The sequence below is a fragment of the Phallusia mammillata genome, chromosome 3 (assembly GCF_965637545.1).
Source record: "Phallusia mammillata chromosome 3, kaPhaMamm4.hap1.1, whole genome shotgun sequence".
In the NCBI taxonomy this organism is placed as follows: Eukaryota; Metazoa; Chordata; class Ascidiacea; order Phlebobranchia; family Ascidiidae; genus Phallusia; species Phallusia mammillata.
The window spans coordinates 27079655-27098827 of NC_137254.1; the positions used below are offsets into that span (position 1 = coordinate 27079655).

Here is a 19173-nt window from a genome sequence, read left to right on the forward strand (position 1 = left end):
CGTCAAGACATCAAGCAAACAGCGTTGTCTCAACCTTGCTAACCGCCAATGTGTCCAATGCAATTAAATCAGAGGTTGGCAAACATTGGGTTTACGCGCGGTACGGCCGATATTTACGTCACTGTTCTGGATATACTATTGACTGGCCGTCATTAGCCAAGTAACGAGGCATTTGACATCGGTTTCGGCCTGTCAGACAGTATCAAAACAAGACAATAGGCTCCCGGCCGGAGAAAAGCCACTCCTTGGCTATTATTTATCAAACAAGCGAATACTGGCGTCAAGGCAAAGCGTTGCTATACGGATCGCACCAACAAACTTTTGTATGCCAAATACGGTGTCCACCCTTTCTCTTCAAAGCAGCAAGTATTATATAAAGCAAGATGCAGAATGGTTTCAAGCAGAACATTCGCAGCAATCGAAGCAAACGCAAGTACGTCCAAGACAAGCGAAGAACAACATTTTTCCGAAAATCATGACTTCAGTATACTTTGCCCTATTGGCTGTCTTGTGTAAGTTGCAATTTTTATCCTTTTTAAAATTTTAAGTGAAGACATTATGAAACTGGACTGTGATGTTCAAACTTGTTTTGCAGCATTTTCTGTATCCGTTAATGCTCATGGCAGACTTCTTCAACCACCCAGTAGATCTAGTATGTGGCGGTATAAAGATACCGATGAAATGTTGATACCTTACTCCGATAAAATACAATCCAACTATCAAGACAACGAACTAAACTGCGGCGGCAGAGCGGTAAACTAAAACTTTGTTTTAAAATTATTTAAGGCGCGTTTGAACGTATGGCTCGGTGTAAAAAGACCATCTTTTTGTAACTCTTTCACATGTAAATGGTACTCTTTCTGTAGCGCATATAACGCCAGGCCCATTGAAGGCGTTCCATGATATAACTTAAATGTTTTTTTTGTATAGACATTAGTCAGTTGTTTTGTAAACGGTTCAAATTTTCATCTTAAAAACAGTTTAATAGCAATGAAATGAATTCTCCATGGTGATTCGTGAAATTGTTCTATATGTAATGTTTCAATTTTTGTGCATTTTTCAGAACCAAATTGAGCAGGGAGGTAAATGCGGGGTGTGTGGCGACCCCTATAACTCTCCTGTAAAGGAAAACGAAGCGGGAGGAAAGTATGCTCTTGGGATTATTACAAGGTTTGTGCCGATTGCTCAAAACATTTTTTTGTAACTTAATTGTTGCATTTCTATTCATAAGCTGTTGCTGCCAGTCACAATAGACAACCTTTAAGAGCTCTTCTGGCAATTGTATTTCTGGTTAAGCAACCTGTTTAGGACGTCGAAACGTCGGCAAAAATGAAATTGCCCGAAGAACCCAAAAGGGTTGTCGCATTAATGTTGATTTGAATTTTTTCGCATTAAAAAATGGTAACGGTAAAATAAACTTCGTTTTCTGTTCTAGAAACTTTGAAATGGGACAAACTATCGACGTTACTGTGGAAATAACGGCTGAACACAAAGGTTTCTTTGAATTTCGTCTGTGTCCCTGGAACGACGTTGATGCTCCTATTACGCAAGAATGCTTAGACAGGTAACTAAAGTTCATCATACGACTTTGCGCAAAATCACAAATTTGTTTTTTGACGACGAGTTCGAAAACCTGTAGCGAATCTCGATCTCCCTCGCCTGGAAGCTTGCAGTCATATTTGGCCAATTGATAATTGTTTCTTGATACAAACTGCAACGACGTTCTGCACAGACCTTTTGTAATCAAATAAGTATAATTGCAGCTGTTTCATAACAGATGAATGTCAGCCGGTTTTATCACAAAAGTCATATTTTTAGCCGGTGTTGTTGCAAAAAGTCTATTGACATTAACCAGTAATGTTGACCGGTTCGCTGATCCCATAATGTTTCGTGAGACGTTTCTAGAACTGGTGCAAACAGCTGAATCCCACCACTGGATGAATGTCATTTGTCCCGTTTAAATGTTATATCCCCTCAAGCAAGCATTGTGTTACTAATCCAATGAATTAATATGTGTTTTGTTTGACTTCCAGGTATTTGCTTGAAGTCAATGGGGCCCTTAGCTGGAATCTGCCTGAGGATCCTGAGTTAGCCCAGGCCACGCATAACCTTGCAGTCAAGCTCCCTGCTGATGTCACTTGTGAGCAGTGCGTTCTCCAGTGGCGATACCACACAGGTGTGAATCCTTGTCATGTAAACTGAAAATAAAACCTACACCAATAAAATCATAAGTTAGTACGTGGGCAGGTGGCCGAACAGTCCAGGGCGCCTAACCCACAGACAGACATAAAAAAACTGATCAGAATTCGTCCTCGGGAGCTTCTTTGTTCGAACTATGTGAAAAAAGTCATTGTTCGCCAGGGCTATCACCGGCCAACAATACTATGTCAAGTTACTTGAAATGTGCCTATAAAATTATTGCTTTGTTGCAGGCAATTCTTGGGGCAAAGATGAAAACGGCGAAGGTCTTGGCTATGGAGACCAAGAAGAATTCTATGGTTGCTCTGATTTCGCCATCCAGAGCGATGGTTTAGTACCTCTGGCAACTACAACTGTATCCAACAACGCTGTTACTAAATCTACTACGGAGGCGCCTGTTACCACGACGACCGAAACGTCATCTGACGCAACCGTTACCACGACAACGACCGTGCCACCACCAACCACGACAACTATGGCCAGACCTGAAATGTCTGAACCAGCTCCAGGTAAAAACTGGGAAAATGTCTTTTTGCAATTTTCAATAGCAGTAAACCATAAACTTCAAACGGAATCGTCTTTATCTTAGTTTGTAAGCTTTAAAACTTGGAATAAAGAGTTTTTTTGGTTTCATAATGTCGTTTTATAGTACTTTATAGTGACAACCAAAATAGCAAGATAGGATTGTGTGTTAAAGTCAAAGCAGCCTAGCCTAGCTACATTATGAGGAATTTGCAATCTGTGTGGTTCTAGTCAGTTATAATCCTTTTTTTGCAGAAATTGACTGCGCGACAGCAACACTCGGCCAACCATTCTTCCGTGATTGTCACTCGTTCTATATATGCGCCCATGAAAATCAGCACCCGTTTGAATTTCTATGCGCAGAAGGCACTGTTTGTGATTTCGATGGAAGATGCAAGCACCTTTGGGATGTCTCCTACCCTTGCGGAGAAAAGAAACTGTAATAGTGTTTGCTGCTTTATTGTTTATATTCAAAAGTTGATTAAAATGTGTATTTTTGTTTCGTATTTCAATTGCAGTAGTTTGCCTGTTACGTAGACTCACCATATCTTCACTAGATTGTGCATGTACCTCTATTTAACATTTAAACGTATAGGTTTCTAATTTTTAGTTGTAGCTTTTGTATTATAGCTTGTTTGTATTTCGTAGTTGCCTATTCTATGCTTCTTTGAAAATGTTGTTGGAGTTTTGCAGTTTGATTATTTTGATCTGTGGTGTCAAAGTTTATTTTGTTTATGTGTGCAGTTTGTTTATGTGTGCAGTTTGTTAATGTGTGCACAAACAAAAGCGTATTTAAGTATGTTGATTTCACACAAAAATACATACTATTTATGAGAAAAGTCTTGTTTTGTTAAAAGTTTGTGTTAACATTTCATCCATTACAATTTTGAAAATGAATTTAAATTAATAAACAAAAAAAAATATTGGAGAGTCACGGAAAAATTGTGCTTTTTTTAGTTTGTGCATTTCGAGAGAAAAAATGTCGACAAAGGCGCGGCAGCGTGTTAAAAAGTTTGAAATCATAAATAATGTCAAAAAAGAAGCGAATAAGTTTCACTGTGTATATTGTATGACTAAAGCAATGAGTTAATAAAATCACATGCACGGATAACACAGTTGGATAATGTTACAAGTAGCGAAAAGAAAGAATTTGTTTACACCACTTTTTTAACAAATCTGCTAGAAAACATGTTGTTTTGTGTGGTTTGGTATATTAAACATGTGTATTTTCTAAACTCCTTATGTTTCTGTTTTTAGCACTTTTACCTTAACATAGTAACTACAAATACTGGAAAACGCTACTAAACGGAAATGTCCAACAATCTGAATTTATGGACCAAATGTGTCAGACTTTTTGCTAAAAAATGGAAACTGTGCATATCAGCTTTGTATTCATCTAAACTTGGTGGGAAACTCTTTACTTATTTGTGTGTAGTAATTATGATACTGTATTAGTCAAATATAATATATACCTTTAGTAACTTTAGTTTGGGCAAGTAACACTACAGAGACAATGTAACACTATGCCTGTAAATTGTTCTATGAAGCAGAAGATTGGCCGGATAAAAAATTGTCATGATTGTATTACGGATTTTGATATTGTCTGATTTGGATACAAAAAGCCACAGTCTACAATGATCACATGATAACCAAAAAATTATCAAGAATATGTATGATATTGATGGAAGGTTGCTTATATAAATTGTTTTTAATGCAGATATGTAAAATAATTTCCATTGTATTTAGTTACTTTGTATTAAAACTTTCTGTTTGGATCCATGTTGCCACACGGTGGAGGCACCATAAATGCATGAACGCATCGGCCATTGCTTGCACACACAGTCCCTTGTGGGCAATCAAATATATATGGATTTGGATGGGCAAACACACATCGGTAGAATGAAGTGCAAGTGTAGAAGTACACCTGCCCAGAAACTGCCTTTGAACAATCGATCACTAAACAAGTAAGTATTTGTATTAGAAAAAAAAACCTTTAAAAAACACTCATTGAAAAAAAGTGTAGCACTCTATTACAAGAAAAGCCACTTGCACACAACAGTTTTGCTAAAGTGGCTTTTCATCCCATTAGGTTAGTTTGACTTTGAAGTCCTTACAGACAGTTAGTTTAGTGTAAAATTGATTTTGTCCTAATAATAGGCTAGTTTTAGGTTTATACTGAAATTACATTGATGTATATAATTCAGAGTTGTGAAGAAAAAAACATAATGGTTCAACAATCCCTATGTCATTTTCATTTGAGTAACATCAATCTTTTTTAAAAATATATTGACTTGTCTGTTTCTTGTCAGAACTATATTTATATGACATATTGTATCATATGTTTATATATATATATATATGTACTTGTTTACCTGGTGGACTTGGTGCTGCAGGTTTAGTTGTAGTTGGTGCTGGAGTTACAGCAGTGCTGGTTGCTGGAGGCATGTATGTGCTGGGTTCTGGAGGTGTATATGTGCTGGGTGTTGGAGGCTTGTATGTAGTGGGTTGCACATTTGTAGTTGTTGATGGTTGGGTGCTTGTCATATTTGATTGTGTTGTTAGTGTGGAGGTTTCAGGTTGAGTAGTGGTGCTTTGAGGACGGTTACCAGCATTGTTGGCTTGAATTGCAATGTCAGAGCAGCCATAGAACTCTTCCTGGTGTCCATATCCCAAACCTTCACCCTCTTCATCGACACCCCAAGAGTTGCCTATACAAATTGCCAAAGGTTGATTTAGGAGTCACCCACAAATAGGCTGCTCACTGAATGCAATAAGCCAATTTCTTTAATCACTCCTAAGCAGATTAATACTACTGTATAATAAATCAGGCATAGATCCATCTAAGATTTTTATTGTGCAACTACATTGATTTTGGTCCAATCTTTATTAGTATGTCTACATGATAAGCATGAAGCTAAGTTTTAAACATTCCCAACTTTGGACAAGGTCACTCAGTACTAAACACAAGGTCACTCAGTACTAATTATTGCCTGTTAAATATTGCGAAAAAATGCTTACCAGCATGATACTTCCACTGAAAAACGCACTGCTCACAAAGAACATCATATGGCAAAATGACTTGAAAATCGTGAATGCCCACAGCCGCTGTACGGTTAGTGGGAAGATACCACCTAATGGTGCCGTCAATAAGTCGAAGTTGTCGCCTTGAGAGATTGAACGTAAATATAGTTATGTCATATGACTGAAATCTTTGTTTGTTTTTCTGTTGTGTCAAAAACTCTTGGATGATTATTTGACCCATTGTTACCTGTTGAGGCATTCGTGTGTAACGGGGTTAGTGATGTTATTCCACGGGCAAAGGCGAAACTCCATGTAGCCTTTATGTTCTGCGGTGATTTCCACCTTAACGTTGATTACTTGTCCACGGTTATAAATCCTTCAAAATATTTGAACAAATTTACATCAAGGGTGCGCAACCTTTTTACTATGACGACCGCATTGCACAGTGGCCTCCCGGTGTCTCCTTGTACATATATATCATCTAATGGCGCCTTAAAATCCCAGATTATCTTCTAACATGATCCACAAGTTGAACTGTCTGGAGAACAGTCTTAAGGTACACCATCGTTTGTTGTGACATTTGTGGTGTTTTTTTTCGCATTGTTGTCCATAATGTGCTTTAAAGAAAATTTGACGCGTATCGGGCTCTTTCCAGTCCCACAAACTCTATTTAGACCAGTTTTGAAAAACAAATATGTAGCAAAAGAGTTTTATTTACGTCACGGTCGCCAGTACGTGTATTTTAATTTTTAGTATACATGTTCACGGCCTACTAATTTCGTCTCCGCGGCCGCGGGTTGTGTACGCTTTCCTTCTGTAACTGGCGATTTCCGGCAGTGATTATGTAACAGTTTTTGTTGAATCATGTCGTGATTTGGGGCTGCTGGCGAAATACGTACGTATTTGACGACACATAAGCCCCATCCTAGTTTTTCGTCACCATATAGCATAAGATAACACTGAAGTCGCAAATGATTGGTTTTTTTTAACATTTTCTACTTTTAGCCTTTTATGCACAACTCAAGCGTGAAACGCTTTAGAGCCACTGTTCTTTTATGTGAAACCTGGTTACTTTAACAGGCGTATAGTGTTAATAGTATTTCAATATTCTCGGTATATATGGTTTTAGGGGTTTCCTGTGAGACATTAATTGGGCTGTAACTCAACGTTCAGATATAAATATCATCAAAAACTCACCTGGTTATAATTCCAAGTGCGTAAATTCCGCCAGCTTCATTGGGTTTTACGGGATCAGCCCAGTTATCTCCACACACTCCACATTTGCCACCGTTCTCCTGCTGGACCTGCGGTACCAAATCTCTAATGAAAATAACTACTTTACTATAGGTAAAAGTTTTACTGTTTGTTGCTGCATGTTGAGTTATATAAACACTAACTCTTTGGTAATTTTGTATTTATTAAAAGCACACTCGCTACAAATTGTCAAACAAACATGCAAGCGCACCCTTACCCAGTAGCCACCACAATACAGTTGATGGTCGCGTTTATTTTGTACAATAATATTAGCGTACGGGATTAGCATCGGGTCTTCGTACTTGAAGCGCCACAGACTTGACCGACCTGGTGGTTCCAGAAGTCTTCCATGGCCGCTTGTGCCCGCTACCAAAACTGCGAAATAATTATCCGATTTGCTATTTTATTAGGGCAATGGTAAAATTAGAATCTTAAACTGTTTTTTTTTGCATCAAATGGCTACGGTCTTTATTGCAATTGATTTAAAATAGTTTTCCTTTTAACCAATATTAGGCATTATTATTATGGGTTTGCCCGTTTTTGCACGGTAACCAATACGCTTGCGTTTCGTTTTTTATTTTTATTCTGTGCGCATTGTAACCTTAATTAAACTGTAAGTTGGTACATCTTCAACTGTCAACAAACTTACCCACTAAGACAAAAACCGACAAGAACATTCTTGCCATCAATAATACCTAATTGTAATGAATTCATGCTGACCGTTGCTTATTATACGCAGGATCTGAGATTTTTAGCACGAAAAAGGAACGTTTAAGAGAAAATTGAAACGAATACTGCGAAAATAAATGCTTACTTTTGTCGTGAAAGTTTAAATGTCTCATGCTCTTCTCCCTTTGTCACGTGTTACGCAGCAACCTTTGACACGACTGACCTACCAGGCCAACTTTGTTGCCAAATTCCACGAGTTGACAAATATTCCTGTGTATTTTTACAGGCTAACACACAAAACGCTTATTGGCCTGAAAAAAAACTTTTGTCAGTTTTTTAACCTTTATATTTGGCCTTTATATCCAGTTGAAATTTTTTGTTGGCCTGAAAAATTAAGTGTGCTAAATTACAAAGATTTTATTCTTTTTTTGTACTGTAATGTTTTAAATGTTGTGGCCCTAACCTACCTACGTCCATTTTGTCTGTACAAAGTTCTAAACTTAAAAAAAAGTTGTGCTCCTGTTAAAATCGTTTTTTTTACAGATTTTTCCTGGCCTCGGGGATTTCACAAACTATGATCAAGTGTGGCCTAATTGGTAAAATGAATGAGATATATGGAATAGTCCTTTCAGCAACATCAACAGTGTAAAGTCACGATACAGGTAATGGCAACATCCTGATTATTTTAATAGGATTCCTACGCACTCGGAAAAGTGCAAAATTCGGTTTTGTTGCCATTGACCACAACGCAATTCCACAAGTAAGGTAAGTTAAGCTGCAGACAGTGCACACTGTTTCGACCTATAAGGTCTCATCAGTGCAGCTGGTGACGAGAGATCGGCCGCATTGGCTATAGTGTAGCCCTCCAACGGCACTCCAGTTTGTTGGGAGCAGCAGGGTACAACCCCATGCATCACCTAGTTTGTGCGATGCCACAACTGGGCATACAGCACAGATGAAACTGGCTCACAATGGCCAAGCAACTGCTTGGGAACCACAGTGAAGTCGGCTCAGTGTCACAGTATAAATGTAAAAGCATGTGAGCCAATAAATGATAAGCAGCAGACAGTGCACTGTCTTTTTATAGGTCGAAACAGTGTGCACTGTCTGCAGCTTATCATTTATTGGCTCACATGCTTTTACATAAGGTAAGTTATATATCTATATATGTATGTCCAAGTGCTGCCTCTTGTTGGAATACTTCTTCAATGGAAATTCAAAATGACACAAATTTGTTGCCGTCAGGACCAAAGTTTGGAAACTGCAACACAATGCCAACCAAGAAAGTTGTAAAATAAAGGTATAGCGATTAAACAGTGGTATCGGCTCGGTTAATCGCTACCTAAATAAAATAGTCACTAAAAGGACAGGCAAGATATAGCCTACAGGTCAATTGCACTACCTGCTAAAATGTAACGAGACAGTTTTGTAAACAAGTCGCAAAGGTGGATCTGCTTGTCGAAGAAGTCCAAGTTAACGATTTCTGTTATAAAGCATACAACACTTTGCTTTGATTACAAAAACCTGCAAACGACAGATTGAAGGTGTTTATGTGTTCGACCATAATATAGGGTGTGTCATTCGGTTGTCACTGTTGTGGGTTTAAACTTAAAACCACAACTTCAGCTTTAAAGCGTTCGTTGGACGAACGATTTTGCAAGTTGAGCATAAAAAACATAACATGGAACGTCTGTGCAGCTGTGTAGTCTATAGGTGCACTATATTCCATAAATAAAAAAAGTTTCTATCATAACTAGACCTACTACTTCAGAAGTTATGTGTTATTTAAATGGTGTTCGGTTCTCATTGTTCATATTATTCATAACCCAGGTATATCATGTAGTTTATCCATGATGACTTGTTTTTTTGTGCGACGATTTATACATGTTCTATGATGAGGGTACTTTAGGCCTTTTTTGAAAAAGGTATATTCCTAAACACTAATAATGATTACTCTTTGCTTGTTACTGCATTACTGAATCCATGTAGCCCTGTCTATGGGCGCTGTTAAAGTCCTTGTAGCACCGGGACATAAGGCTTAGTTCTAAATGACCGGTCTTTCATTTTAGTCGTTATACAACAAGTGGAACTAACATGATTTTTTACGTTGTTTGAATACCGGAAAGAGGCGTTTTGGCTTATCACGGCTTCATCTGTGGTATTTCACGGTGTTTTGTGATCAATTTTAAACACCTGTTGACTTATTTATTCATCGTTTCAAAACAGTGCTTTTCGCAAAGGCGTCTGGCAGTTTGACCTGATTTTGTTCTGAAAAGGCTGTGCAATGCAATACTTTTTTGGCCTTGAAGGAATTTAATGTAGGCTACCCTATGGACTTACTTTAGTTTGGAATATTATTGTATAAGCAATAGCCTTGCTGGTTCTGTCTGTTCAATAGAACTTATAAGTTTGCTCTGGCAAATTTTTCACAAAAATTAGTAAACAACGACGAAATTGAATGTTGGGATTATATTTTTACAAACTCAAATCAACAAACTTTGCATACGATGGTTGATAGACACAAACAATTTGTGACAATTAGATTTCAAATGCTTTTCAAACTACTGTCAAATCATACTTCGGACCTGTTAACTTTATGACTTTTGAAAGCAGGCCGTCAAAAACAAGCTTGCTAAAAACTGTTAAACTAGTTACCTACAATAAAAGTTCATGCTTAAAGTAAGCTTCATGAAGTGGTTAGCCAAGAACCTACCACAGACATTACTAAATGTTACACTATTGTGATGACATACGAAAACGCAAAGCTACATTATATATGTCTGGTAAATACAGTGGTATATGTTTGATGACGCCTAATGATTGACCCCACATTGCTTGATTGCGTATAGATGCTTACACAAGCCATTTTCACACTTAGTTCCTGCTGGACAATTGAAAACAAACGCTTTTGGGTGGCCAGCTACGCACCGGTAAAACTGGTTGCAGTTAAGACAGTAGAATGGTGAGAAAGCATAGCTCGATTGACAGTCAATCTCTAAAAAATAAAAACACAAATTAATCAGTCCAACTTTACCTCTATAGCCCAGGCCCTAAGTGACTTGGTGTATTGTGCAGGAAGCTATTGTTATCGACGGTTGGTGGGTAAATCTGTTTATTTTAGAACGTAAACCGTTTCTCCCACTTTTTACGAAATCTTTTAACCGAAAAATGGAAGAACAATTGTTCAGGTTACACCAAATCTTTAGAAATTGTTTGTCTTGTTAACTACCTGGCATTATTTGAAGAAAAAATCTACCCCAAGTCTTTCTTTGCAAAGCAATCTCGCAACAAGTCTACATAAAGTTTTTTTGGTAACAGGTAGATCTATGTTGCAAGCATGAGTGCGTGATGAACGAAGTAAATCAAATTGGGTTGTCGTTTTTCATTACCTAGGCATATTGAAACTTGCGCTTTTTATAGCTGCCCCCTAAGCACCTGAAATTTAATGGATGATTTAATTTAAACATAGGCTAGTTGTTTCTCATGCAACAGTTGGACCAAAAATCTTGGGATTATCAAGTATTGCGGGTGGAATACTTAACCACAGCCTATAAGCTTTGTGCACAAAAACGCTTACTGCCGGTTTTTAGGTGGCATGACGCTTCTCCGGTCAGCCGTAAATAAATACCAGCACACACCTGGTGGTTTTGCAGGTGCCGCGGTGATCGGTTGATTTGTCTGGGTTGTTGTGGGTCTGCGAGTCCTAGTCGTGGCTCTTGTGGTAGTAGGGGCCTGGGTAGTTGTAGTTGTCATAGGCGGTGGCTGAGTACTTGTCGTAGTTGCGCCGTCAGTGGGTTCTAACTCGTCGTCATCAACGATCATGATGTCAGAGCAAGCGTAAAACTCCTCCTGTGGTCCGCGACCAAGTCCACTAACGCCATTTTCATCTGTTCCCCATGAATTGCCTACATTGTAAATAGACATTCAAACTCTTTATACCTTATAGGCCTATAGGTTCTGAAACGGTAAATGGGGCATATGGCTTATACGACCATTACACCTGAAATTAAATCATACCCTACACTGTAGGGCAGTGGTTCTCAAACTTTTTTGACCGCGACCCAAATCTGAGCTTTATGAACATCTTGCGACCCAAGCCCAAAACAACAAAAATGTATTTTTTATTTTTGTATGAATAGTTATCATCCTTAAATGCTAACTGTTACTTTTCAAGTTCAGTTTCATATGATTAACCTCCTATAGCATTCCCCGTGCTAACGTGTTACAATCGCCGTGTGCGTAATAGAAAATTGGAAGGCTATGTCTGTATGTTATAATGATTGGTTCATTTTGCTGTATAGCGTTGTCGAGTGAGGCTGTATTTGGCTACGGTGCTATCAAAACTCTCAGAAAACCACTTACTTATGCTGCAATACTCCAAGGTTACTAAGATAAAGCCACATAAAATGGCTATGATACAATAATTCAGTCATGACTGAGAATTGAAAATACTTAAAAAATGAAATGTAAAAAGTTCGTTTGGGCAGAATTGAATCACCACAGCGCGACCCATTTTGTGACCCTGCGCGACCCATGTTTGGGTCGCGACCCATACTTTAAGAACCACTGCTGTAGGGGCTACAGCGTGTTTGGACGAAAATGGCAGTCTATATGACCAGATGTTTTCAAATAGGGTGTATTTACCTTCACTTGGTGCATCTTCTGGCTGAATACACGTTAGTAAATGTGTTCAAATTAGTGTGCTAAGGGAACTTAGGGTATTTATCTTTGAAATTTGTAATAGGAAAATAGGTTAAATAACATGTGCTGTAAAGAAAACCTGTTTTGTCGGGAATTGTTATATAGGCGAAGTAACACGAAACTTTACCTGTGTGATACCTCCACTGCAACACGCACTGTGTCTCGCATATCGCATCATCAGGAAGTTTAACTTTTAGGTCGTGTATACCGATGGCTCTCGGCGGAGGAGGCAAAAACCACCTTGTGTTTCCGTCCGCAAACCGCAACAAATGCCTAAAAACATATGATCTTAACCCGCAACAATTCTAGAGTAGTTAAAGCTTTGTGTTTCATTCGTTTCTCAAGCACGTTTTCATGCATGGGGTCGCTTTTGGAGCACCCTTTTTTCGTGTTCATGGAGCGTTGAATGAATGCAGTTTTTGTAAATCACAGTTGAACAAAAAAACGTTCGATAAATGCAGATTTTTTTAAGTACAAGCTGTTCATGGGAAACTATTCAATTACAATGGCTTTTGATTGACCTTTAGCATATGGTTACCTGTTGAGACAATCGTGGGTGATAGGAGTTTTGAAATCGTCCCAAGGACAGAGTCTGAACTCGAAATATCCCTTGTGCTCAGCGGTTATCTGCACCTTGACGTCGATCAACTGTCCACGGTTGTAGATTCTGGAAAGAACGATTTGGTTGTTAATGTTTGATGTGTTACGTAACGGACTTATAGATTCTCCAATTATCTACCGCAGTTAAAACTGTAGTGTGTTTAAATTAGCTGCCAAACCAGTTTTCAAGCAACCAGACAAAAAACTCTTGGCATTCACAGTTAATGTAATGGTTCAAATTAGTTACTTTTTTGGTTTAAATTGCTTAAATGGCCCAATTCGATTGCTGATTGAGATAAGAACGTGACTTTGTATTGTAGTGAAACTAAAGAAATAAAACTGTGATGGAAAAATTGTAGGTCAAAGGAACAAAATAAAACTGAAGTATTCTATTTTAAAATGCAGCGAAGCTTATAAAAACCATGAGCTCGTTTTTTACTTGCCTCGCTATAACGCCTCGTGCGAACATGCCACCAGCTTCATTTGGTTTGTTAGGGTCCGCCCAATTGTCCCCACACACGCCACATTTTCCGCCATTGGCTTTTTGAACCTTAAATTACGGCGAAAAAAACTTTAAGAGCAAGGAGGTTGCCAAAATTGTGCATTTCAACGAAATAACACAAACATACAAAAACTGTTTTTGATTGGAAGCGGTATTCGCTTTGTAAAAAAGACATAAACTTTAACGAGTAAGTTTACTCTTACTGAAAATCCACCACAGTAAAGTGCATTGTCGTTGTAGTTTGGCAGTATGTTTTCGGCGAAAGGAATTATCATGGGATCTTTGTCTTTCAGTCGCCACAAGCTTGATCTTCCTGCAGGCTCCAGAAGTCTTCCATGGGCGTTAACCCCGACAATATGAGCTAGAATATTACAAATAGTTACGACCAATTGTAAATGCCATTGTTCTGTCGGCTACACTTACCCACTACAATGCAAAATAAAAAGCAGACGTTTGTCATGTCTCTACTTCCTGGACAACAGCAAAGTAAAGCTCTATGGCCCCACTCGAATAACTTATACCAACTGACTTCCTAAAGAGGAAAAAAATATCAGCTTTTCGCAGAGATCTGAGCTGAATCACCTACAACGGTTGCACCACGTGTTAGGAGGTAAACAATGGGTTCAACCACTTTGCTTAACTCCGTTCCTTCCAGTGTGACTTGCTACGCCAAATGCATGTCATGGTATGTTTTACGTCTTTGACGCGTTTCAACTGGTTGTTAACTTGTCAAAATGATTTAAGTCTTTGCGTTGTCGCATTTGTCATGGTATTACGTGTTCAGAGTGTGCAATACATAGTTTTCTGGAGAATGTCGTTGACAAGACAGATGGAAAGAACTTCCTTCTTCAAGTGATCAAATGGTACATTCGCAGTTTTGAAAAGTGAGTGTCCGCACGTTTAGCTTGATGTGAACCCGGCGTTTCTTAATTAATCATACCGGGTTAGTCCTATACAGTGCAAAAAGAGCAATGCATCCAGGGTTTAAGTTAAGTCACCTGTCATGAGGGCGAATCGCGATGTAAACCCGGCGTTTCTTAATTAATCATACCGGGTTAATTCTATACAGTACAAAAAGAGCAATGCATTCAGGGGTTAAGTTAGGTCACCTGTTATGAGGGCGAATCGCGATTTATTAAAATCGCTTGTGGATTACTGTGGTTAGTTAGGTTATTACAATAAAGGTGTTTTTACGGAAATTGTGACCTTTAGGCCTATGACCACAACATGGAGTTGCTAAACGCTGGGTGCATGGGTTTTTGGGTTTTTTGGAGTGTATCTCATATTCGTGCTTACAATGGCCATCGAACGTGATATTTCGCACAAAGGTTGAGCGGAAAGAACAATTTATCTTGACGTTGAAGTTGTCAGTCCTAGTTAGACCGAAAATTTGGCCTCGATCGCGGTTTGTGTAGGCCTACTTGGCACAACTATGTTGGAAACAAAATGTATGTGTTCATGGGGCTTCTCGCGAGAAAGCAAGGTCCTGGACGGAAAACAAACATTTTATCGCGCCCTTTTAACGGCCTTGACGTAGTTAAATTCTCTTTTGTATGAAAATAGTGAACTATTTTTTTCAAAATTCTATACCCGGCAATCGCCAGCAACACATTTAAAAACAGCAATAAACAATTGATGTCTAATCGCCATAATAGCACCCAGTCAACTTAAAGGCATTATACCGAATTAAGTCACTTACGTTCAACACTTATGTTTTTCTCAACTTGAGGGGTTCGTTACGGGGCCGCAGAAAACTTTCTGAAAGTTTACATTAAATCAAAGTTGTAATAATCGTAATTAGATTTCAGTGCTGAACATTTGTGGTTTTAAAGGCCGGTCTGTGACAACAATTTCAGTTTCAAACCGGTCCACAGTGCAAAAAAGGTTTCCGACCCCTGCATTACGCTATGTACATGACATCAAAGGTACTTGCAATTTTTCTGACGGTTTATTTTCTTGCGATTACAAAGTACGTAAAACAGCGTTTTTTTAAATACAGCACAAAACATAACCGTGTAAGCGCAGTCATAAAAAGATGTATCAGTTTCTTGTCTATAGAAGGTTACAAAAAGAGACAGGTGACGAAGGTTCACGAAAGGGCTGGAAGTCATAGTACTGGATCTTGTTGTTGTGGTAGTCGGAGCTGGGGTATAGTCGTGGTTGTATCTGCGCCGTCGGTAGCTTCTTACTCGTCGCCATCAACGATCATGATGTCAGAACAAGCGTAAAACTCCTCCTGTGGTCCCAGACCAAGTCCACTGACGCCATTTTCATCTGTTCCCCACGAATTGCCTACATTGTAATAGACATATTCGAACTCTTTAAATCTTTTATATGTCCTGAAAGAGTAAATTGGGCCTATGGCTTATACGGCCCTTAAGCTATACACCTGGAATTAAATCCTACAGCATATTTTGACGAAATTAGGGTTAGTCGAGACCATAGGTTCTCAATTAGAGTTAGATATACCTTCACGGGGTACATTTTTGGGGTACAGTCGCAATCTAAACTTTATCTTTGAAATGTGTCATAGGAAAATAGTTTAAAAAATATGCGCTGTAAAGAAAACCTGTTTTGTCAGGACTCGCATTGTTAAATAATCGCTATTTGATATTTACCTGTATGATACTTCCACTGCAACACGCACTGTTTCTCGCATACCACATCATCAGGTAGTTTAAGTTTTAGGTCGTGAAAACCGACCGGTTCCGGCGTAGAAGACAAATACCACTTTGTATCACCGTCCTCAAACCGCAACAAAAAGCTGAAAACATGTGATCTTAAGTCACAACAATTCAGGAGGGGGTAAAGCTTTGTCTTTGTCTAGTTTCTCAAGCACGTTTTGAGTTTTGTTCATGCATGAGGGTTTTGGGGCACCGCTTTTTTTCTTGTTCATAGAGCTCAGAATAAAACAAAAAAACTTGATGAATGCAGTTTTTGTAATGCAATCTATTTATGGGAGACTAAACAATGGCTGTTGATTGACCTTTAGCCCAGTTACCTGTTGAGACAATCTTGGGTGACAGGAGTTTTGAAATCGTCCCAAGGACACAGTCTGAATTCGAAATATCCCTTGTGCTCAGCGGTTATCTGCACCTTAACGTCGATCAACTGTCCACGGTTGTAGATTCTAAAAATACAATTTGGAATATGAATTTTGATATGTTAACGGACTTGAATTTCCCAATTGTCTATGGTAGTTAAAACTGTTAGCGTGGTTAAATTAGCTGCCAAACCAGTTTCCAAGCAACCAGACAAAAATCTCATGGCATTCTTAGTTAATGTGATGGTTTAAATTAGTTCCTTTTCTTTGGTTTAATTGGTAAAAGGGTCCAGTTCAATTGCTGATTGATATAAGAGCGTGACATCTTATTGCATTAAAACTAAAGGTATGAAATTAACATGGAACAATTTTAGTCCAAAGGAACAACAATGCAACTAAAGTAGGCTATCCAGTGTTGGTATTCAGTCGTTTCGCACCGGTTCTATAAAACCGTCTCACGAAATTTTGTGAGATCAGCGAACCGGTTAACATTACTCGTTACTGTCAATGAAACGGCTGAAAAATGTGATAGAACAGGCTGACAAAAAATTTAATTACCACTACTGAGGCTTTCCTATTATAAAATGCAGCAAAGCACATAAAACTTATGAACTCATTTTTGCTTGCCTTGTTATAACGCCTTTTGCGTATTTGCCACCAGCTTCATTTGGTCTGTCTAGATCCGCGTAATTATCCCCACACACTCCACATTTTCCACCATTGGCTTGCTGAACCTACAATATAACTTTATAAGCAAGGACGGTTGGTGACATTGTGCATCTCAACGAAATAACACAAACATAAAAAATGTTTTGATTGGACGCAGTATAGACCTACGCTATATTCGAAGAGTCTTTGCGCTATGCAAAAAGACCCAAACTGCAACGAATAAGGAATACTCTTACTGCAAATCCACCACAGTAAAGTTCATTGTCACTGTAGTTTGGCTCTATGACTGCGGCGAACGGAATTATCATCGGATCTTTGTCCTTCAGTCGCCACAAGCTTGATCTTCCTGCTGGCTCCAGCAGCCTTCCATGTGCGTTAACCCCGGCAAAAAGAGCTAAAGAATAAGAAAATGTTACGACCTAGTGTAAATACCATTGTTCTGTCGCATACACTTACCCACTGCAATGCAAAATGAAAAGAAAGCCTTTGCCATGTCTTTTCTTCCTGGATAATCACAAAGTGAAGGCACTATTACCTCCCTCGACTAATTTATACCAGCAAATTATCCCGAGTTGACTTTGTTATGGTAAGATTACGTGTTCAGAGTGTGCAATACATAATTTTCTTGGGAATGTCGTTGACAAGAAAGATGGAAAGAACTTCCTTCTTTAAGTGATCAAACGCCGCATTCACAGTTTTGAAAAGTGAGTGTCCGCACGTTCAGCTTTATCTGAATCCGGCGTTTCTTAATCATACAGGGTTAATCCTGTGCAGTGCAAAAAGAATAATGCATTTAGGGGTTAAGTTAGGCCACCTGTCATGAGGGCGAATCACGATTTAATTTCAATCACTTGTGGATTACTGTGATTAGTTAAGCTATAGCCTATACAAAGTAAGCTGTTTTAAACGGAAGTTGTGACCTTAAGGTCGATGACAAGAGCATGGTGTTGTTAGAATCTCTGGGTGCATGTTTTTTTGGAAAGTATCTAATATTCGTGCTTGCAGTGACCCTATCGAACGTGATATTTCGCACAAAGGATAAGCGGAAAGGACAATTTGTCTTAACGATCAAGGTGTCGGTCTAAATTAAACTGGTTTGGCCTCTATCGCGCTTTTCATACAGGGCGCATCGGCACTTGGATAAAACTCTGTTGCAAAACAGAATGTATGATGATTTCTTGGCGCTTCTCACGAGAAAGCAGGGCTCGGGAGAGGAAAAACATGTGTCAGTTTTCTGACTTCTTTTGAACATTGTAGTTATACCTTGATGTTATTTTTTGTATCAAGAGAGAATTAAAATGCTATACTCGGCAATCAGCAGCAACATGTTTAAGCTTAATTAAACAACAAAAAAGTAATGCTTACCTGCTTTCATACAACAGGCCAGTTAAAGGCGTTATACCGATAACTGCGTAATTGTCCATTGATTTTCAAGAGTCCCTTGAACTGTTGTGGACATTGGCGCGGAGCACCGACTGCACCCCTCTCGCGGGGCCAGCGTAAAAAGGAACCGAGAAAAAATAAAAGTCATTAAGCATTACGTTTTTTGCTTACTGTTTATTTTTCTTGCGATTGCAAAGTATGTAACACAGCGTTTTTTTTAAATACAGTACAAAAATTTCAGGCAATTGTCCTGACAAACAAAACAAAAACGTAAAGATGACATAACGTCGTGAAGTTCAACTCAATTTGACAAACTAATGTTTTTTTACACTAATGATATTATACAAAGTTTACAGGCAATCAAGGCGCTCTTGTTCAGCAAACATGCTTTAAAACTGCTATTGTTTTGGATGTATTTCGTACCCGTTGCATAGGTAAAATTTTACCGCAATGCCAAGTATTTGGTTATTTAGAAAAATGGTTATAACCTTATGTAAGAGGCAGTCATAAAATGGGGTGTAAGTTTCTTGTACAAGGGAATCTTCGAAAGGAGAGAAAAAAGAAGAAGGCAAGTTTGTCTCTCGTGTCTCTCAAAAGCATATGCCACAAT

The 19173-nt window shown here is 38.6% G+C and overlaps 4 protein-coding genes and 1 long non-coding RNA gene across 5 annotated transcripts; 2 read left to right on the forward strand and 3 right to left on the reverse strand.

The window, feature by feature from the left end:
• The first annotated feature begins 607 nt into the window (after positions 1-607).
• LOC145217772 (uncharacterized) lies at positions 608-3977 on the forward strand. The gene is made up of 6 exons (XM_080085112.1): positions 608-753; positions 1064-1170; positions 1436-1564; positions 2034-2176; positions 2433-2708; positions 2977-3977. The coding sequence occupies exons 1-6, from the start codon at positions 655-657 to the stop codon at positions 3162-3164; spliced, it is 942 nt and encodes a 313-aa protein (XP_079941238.1). The 5' UTR covers positions 608-654; the 3' UTR covers positions 3165-3977.
• Positions 3978-4284: 307 nt separating this feature from the next.
• Positions 4285-7350, reverse strand: LOC145217771 (uncharacterized). Its single transcript, XM_080085111.1, has 6 exons — positions 7214-7350; positions 6940-7046; positions 5990-6118; positions 5740-5885; positions 5094-5429; positions 4285-4677 (listed from the first exon to the last, which is right to left on the reverse strand). Exons 1-6 carry the CDS (start codon positions 7283-7285, stop codon positions 4478-4480), a joined length of 990 nt encoding a protein of 329 aa, XP_079941237.1. The 5' UTR covers positions 7286-7350; the 3' UTR covers positions 4285-4477.
• LOC145217774 (uncharacterized) lies at positions 4621-9908 on the forward strand. Its single transcript, XR_013857486.1, has 2 exons — positions 4621-4685; positions 8209-9908. It is a non-coding gene; the product is annotated as an uncharacterized LOC145217774 (long non-coding RNA).
• Positions 9909-10119: 211 nt separating this feature from the next.
• Positions 10120-14129, reverse strand: LOC145217770 (uncharacterized). Its single transcript, XM_080085110.1, has 7 exons — positions 13892-14129; positions 13672-13829; positions 13410-13516; positions 12905-13033; positions 12494-12639; positions 11304-11570; positions 10120-10660 (listed from the first exon to the last, which is right to left on the reverse strand). Exons 1-7 carry the CDS (start codon positions 13926-13928, stop codon positions 10479-10481), a joined length of 1026 nt encoding a protein of 341 aa, XP_079941236.1. The 5' UTR covers positions 13929-14129; the 3' UTR covers positions 10120-10478.
• Positions 14130-15397: 1268 nt separating this feature from the next.
• On the reverse strand, positions 15398-19162 carry LOC145217773 (uncharacterized). The gene is made up of 7 exons (XM_080085113.1): positions 18546-19162; positions 17637-17946; positions 17417-17574; positions 17139-17245; positions 16470-16598; positions 16087-16232; positions 15398-15760 (listed from the first exon to the last, which is right to left on the reverse strand). The coding sequence occupies exons 2-7, from the start codon at positions 17671-17673 to the stop codon at positions 15654-15656; spliced, it is 684 nt and encodes a 227-aa protein (XP_079941239.1). The 5' UTR covers positions 17674-17946; positions 18546-19162; the 3' UTR covers positions 15398-15653.
• Between the last annotated feature and the right edge of the window lie 11 nt (positions 19163-19173).

Bases quoted from the DNA above. Each gene is read 5' to 3' on its own strand.
- LOC145217772 (XM_080085112.1), top strand. From the start codon at position 655: ATGTGGCGGTATAAAGATACCGATGAAATGTTGATACCTTACTCCGAT. The intron at 1,565-2,033 runs GTAACTAAAGTT...TTTGACTTCCAG, and splicing joins ACGCAAGAATGCTTAGACAG to GTATTTGCTTGAAGTCAATG. The intron at 2,709-2,976 runs GTAAAAACTGGG...CTTTTTTTGCAG, and splicing joins AATGTCTGAACCAGCTCCAG to AAATTGACTGCGCGACAGCA.
- LOC145217771 (XM_080085111.1), bottom strand. From the start codon at position 7,285: ATGCTAATCCCGTACGCTAATATTATTGTACAAAATAAACGCGACCAT. The intron at 5,886-5,989 runs GTAACAATGGGT...CAATCTCTCAAG, and splicing joins ACACACGAATGCCTCAACAG to GCGACAACTTCGACTTATTG. The intron at 4,678-5,093 runs GTAAACAAGTAC...TTACTTGTTTAG, and splicing joins TGCAGCACCAAGTCCACCAG to TGATCGATTGTTCAAAGGCA.
- LOC145217770 (XM_080085110.1), bottom strand. From the start codon at position 13,928: ATGACAAACGTCTGCTTTTTATTTTGCATTGTAGTGG. The intron at 13,034-13,409 runs GCAAGTAAAAAA...CGTTCTTTCCAG, and splicing joins GCACGAGGCGTTATAGCGAG to AATCTACAACCGTGGACAGT. The intron at 11,571-12,493 runs GTAAAGTTTCGT...TTTACAATGTAG, and splicing joins GCAGTGGAGGTATCACACAG to GCAATTCATGGGGAACAGAT.
- LOC145217773 (XM_080085113.1), bottom strand. From the start codon at position 17,673: ATGGCAAAGGCTTTCTTTTCATTTTGCATTGCAGTGG. The intron at 16,233-16,469 runs GTAACTGGGCTA...ACATGTTTTCAG, and splicing joins ACCCAAGATTGTCTCAACAG to CTTTTTGTTGCGGTTTGAGG. The intron at 15,761-16,086 runs GTAAATATCAAA...ATTACAATGTAG, and splicing joins GCAGTGGAAGTATCATACAG to GCAATTCGTGGGGAACAGAT.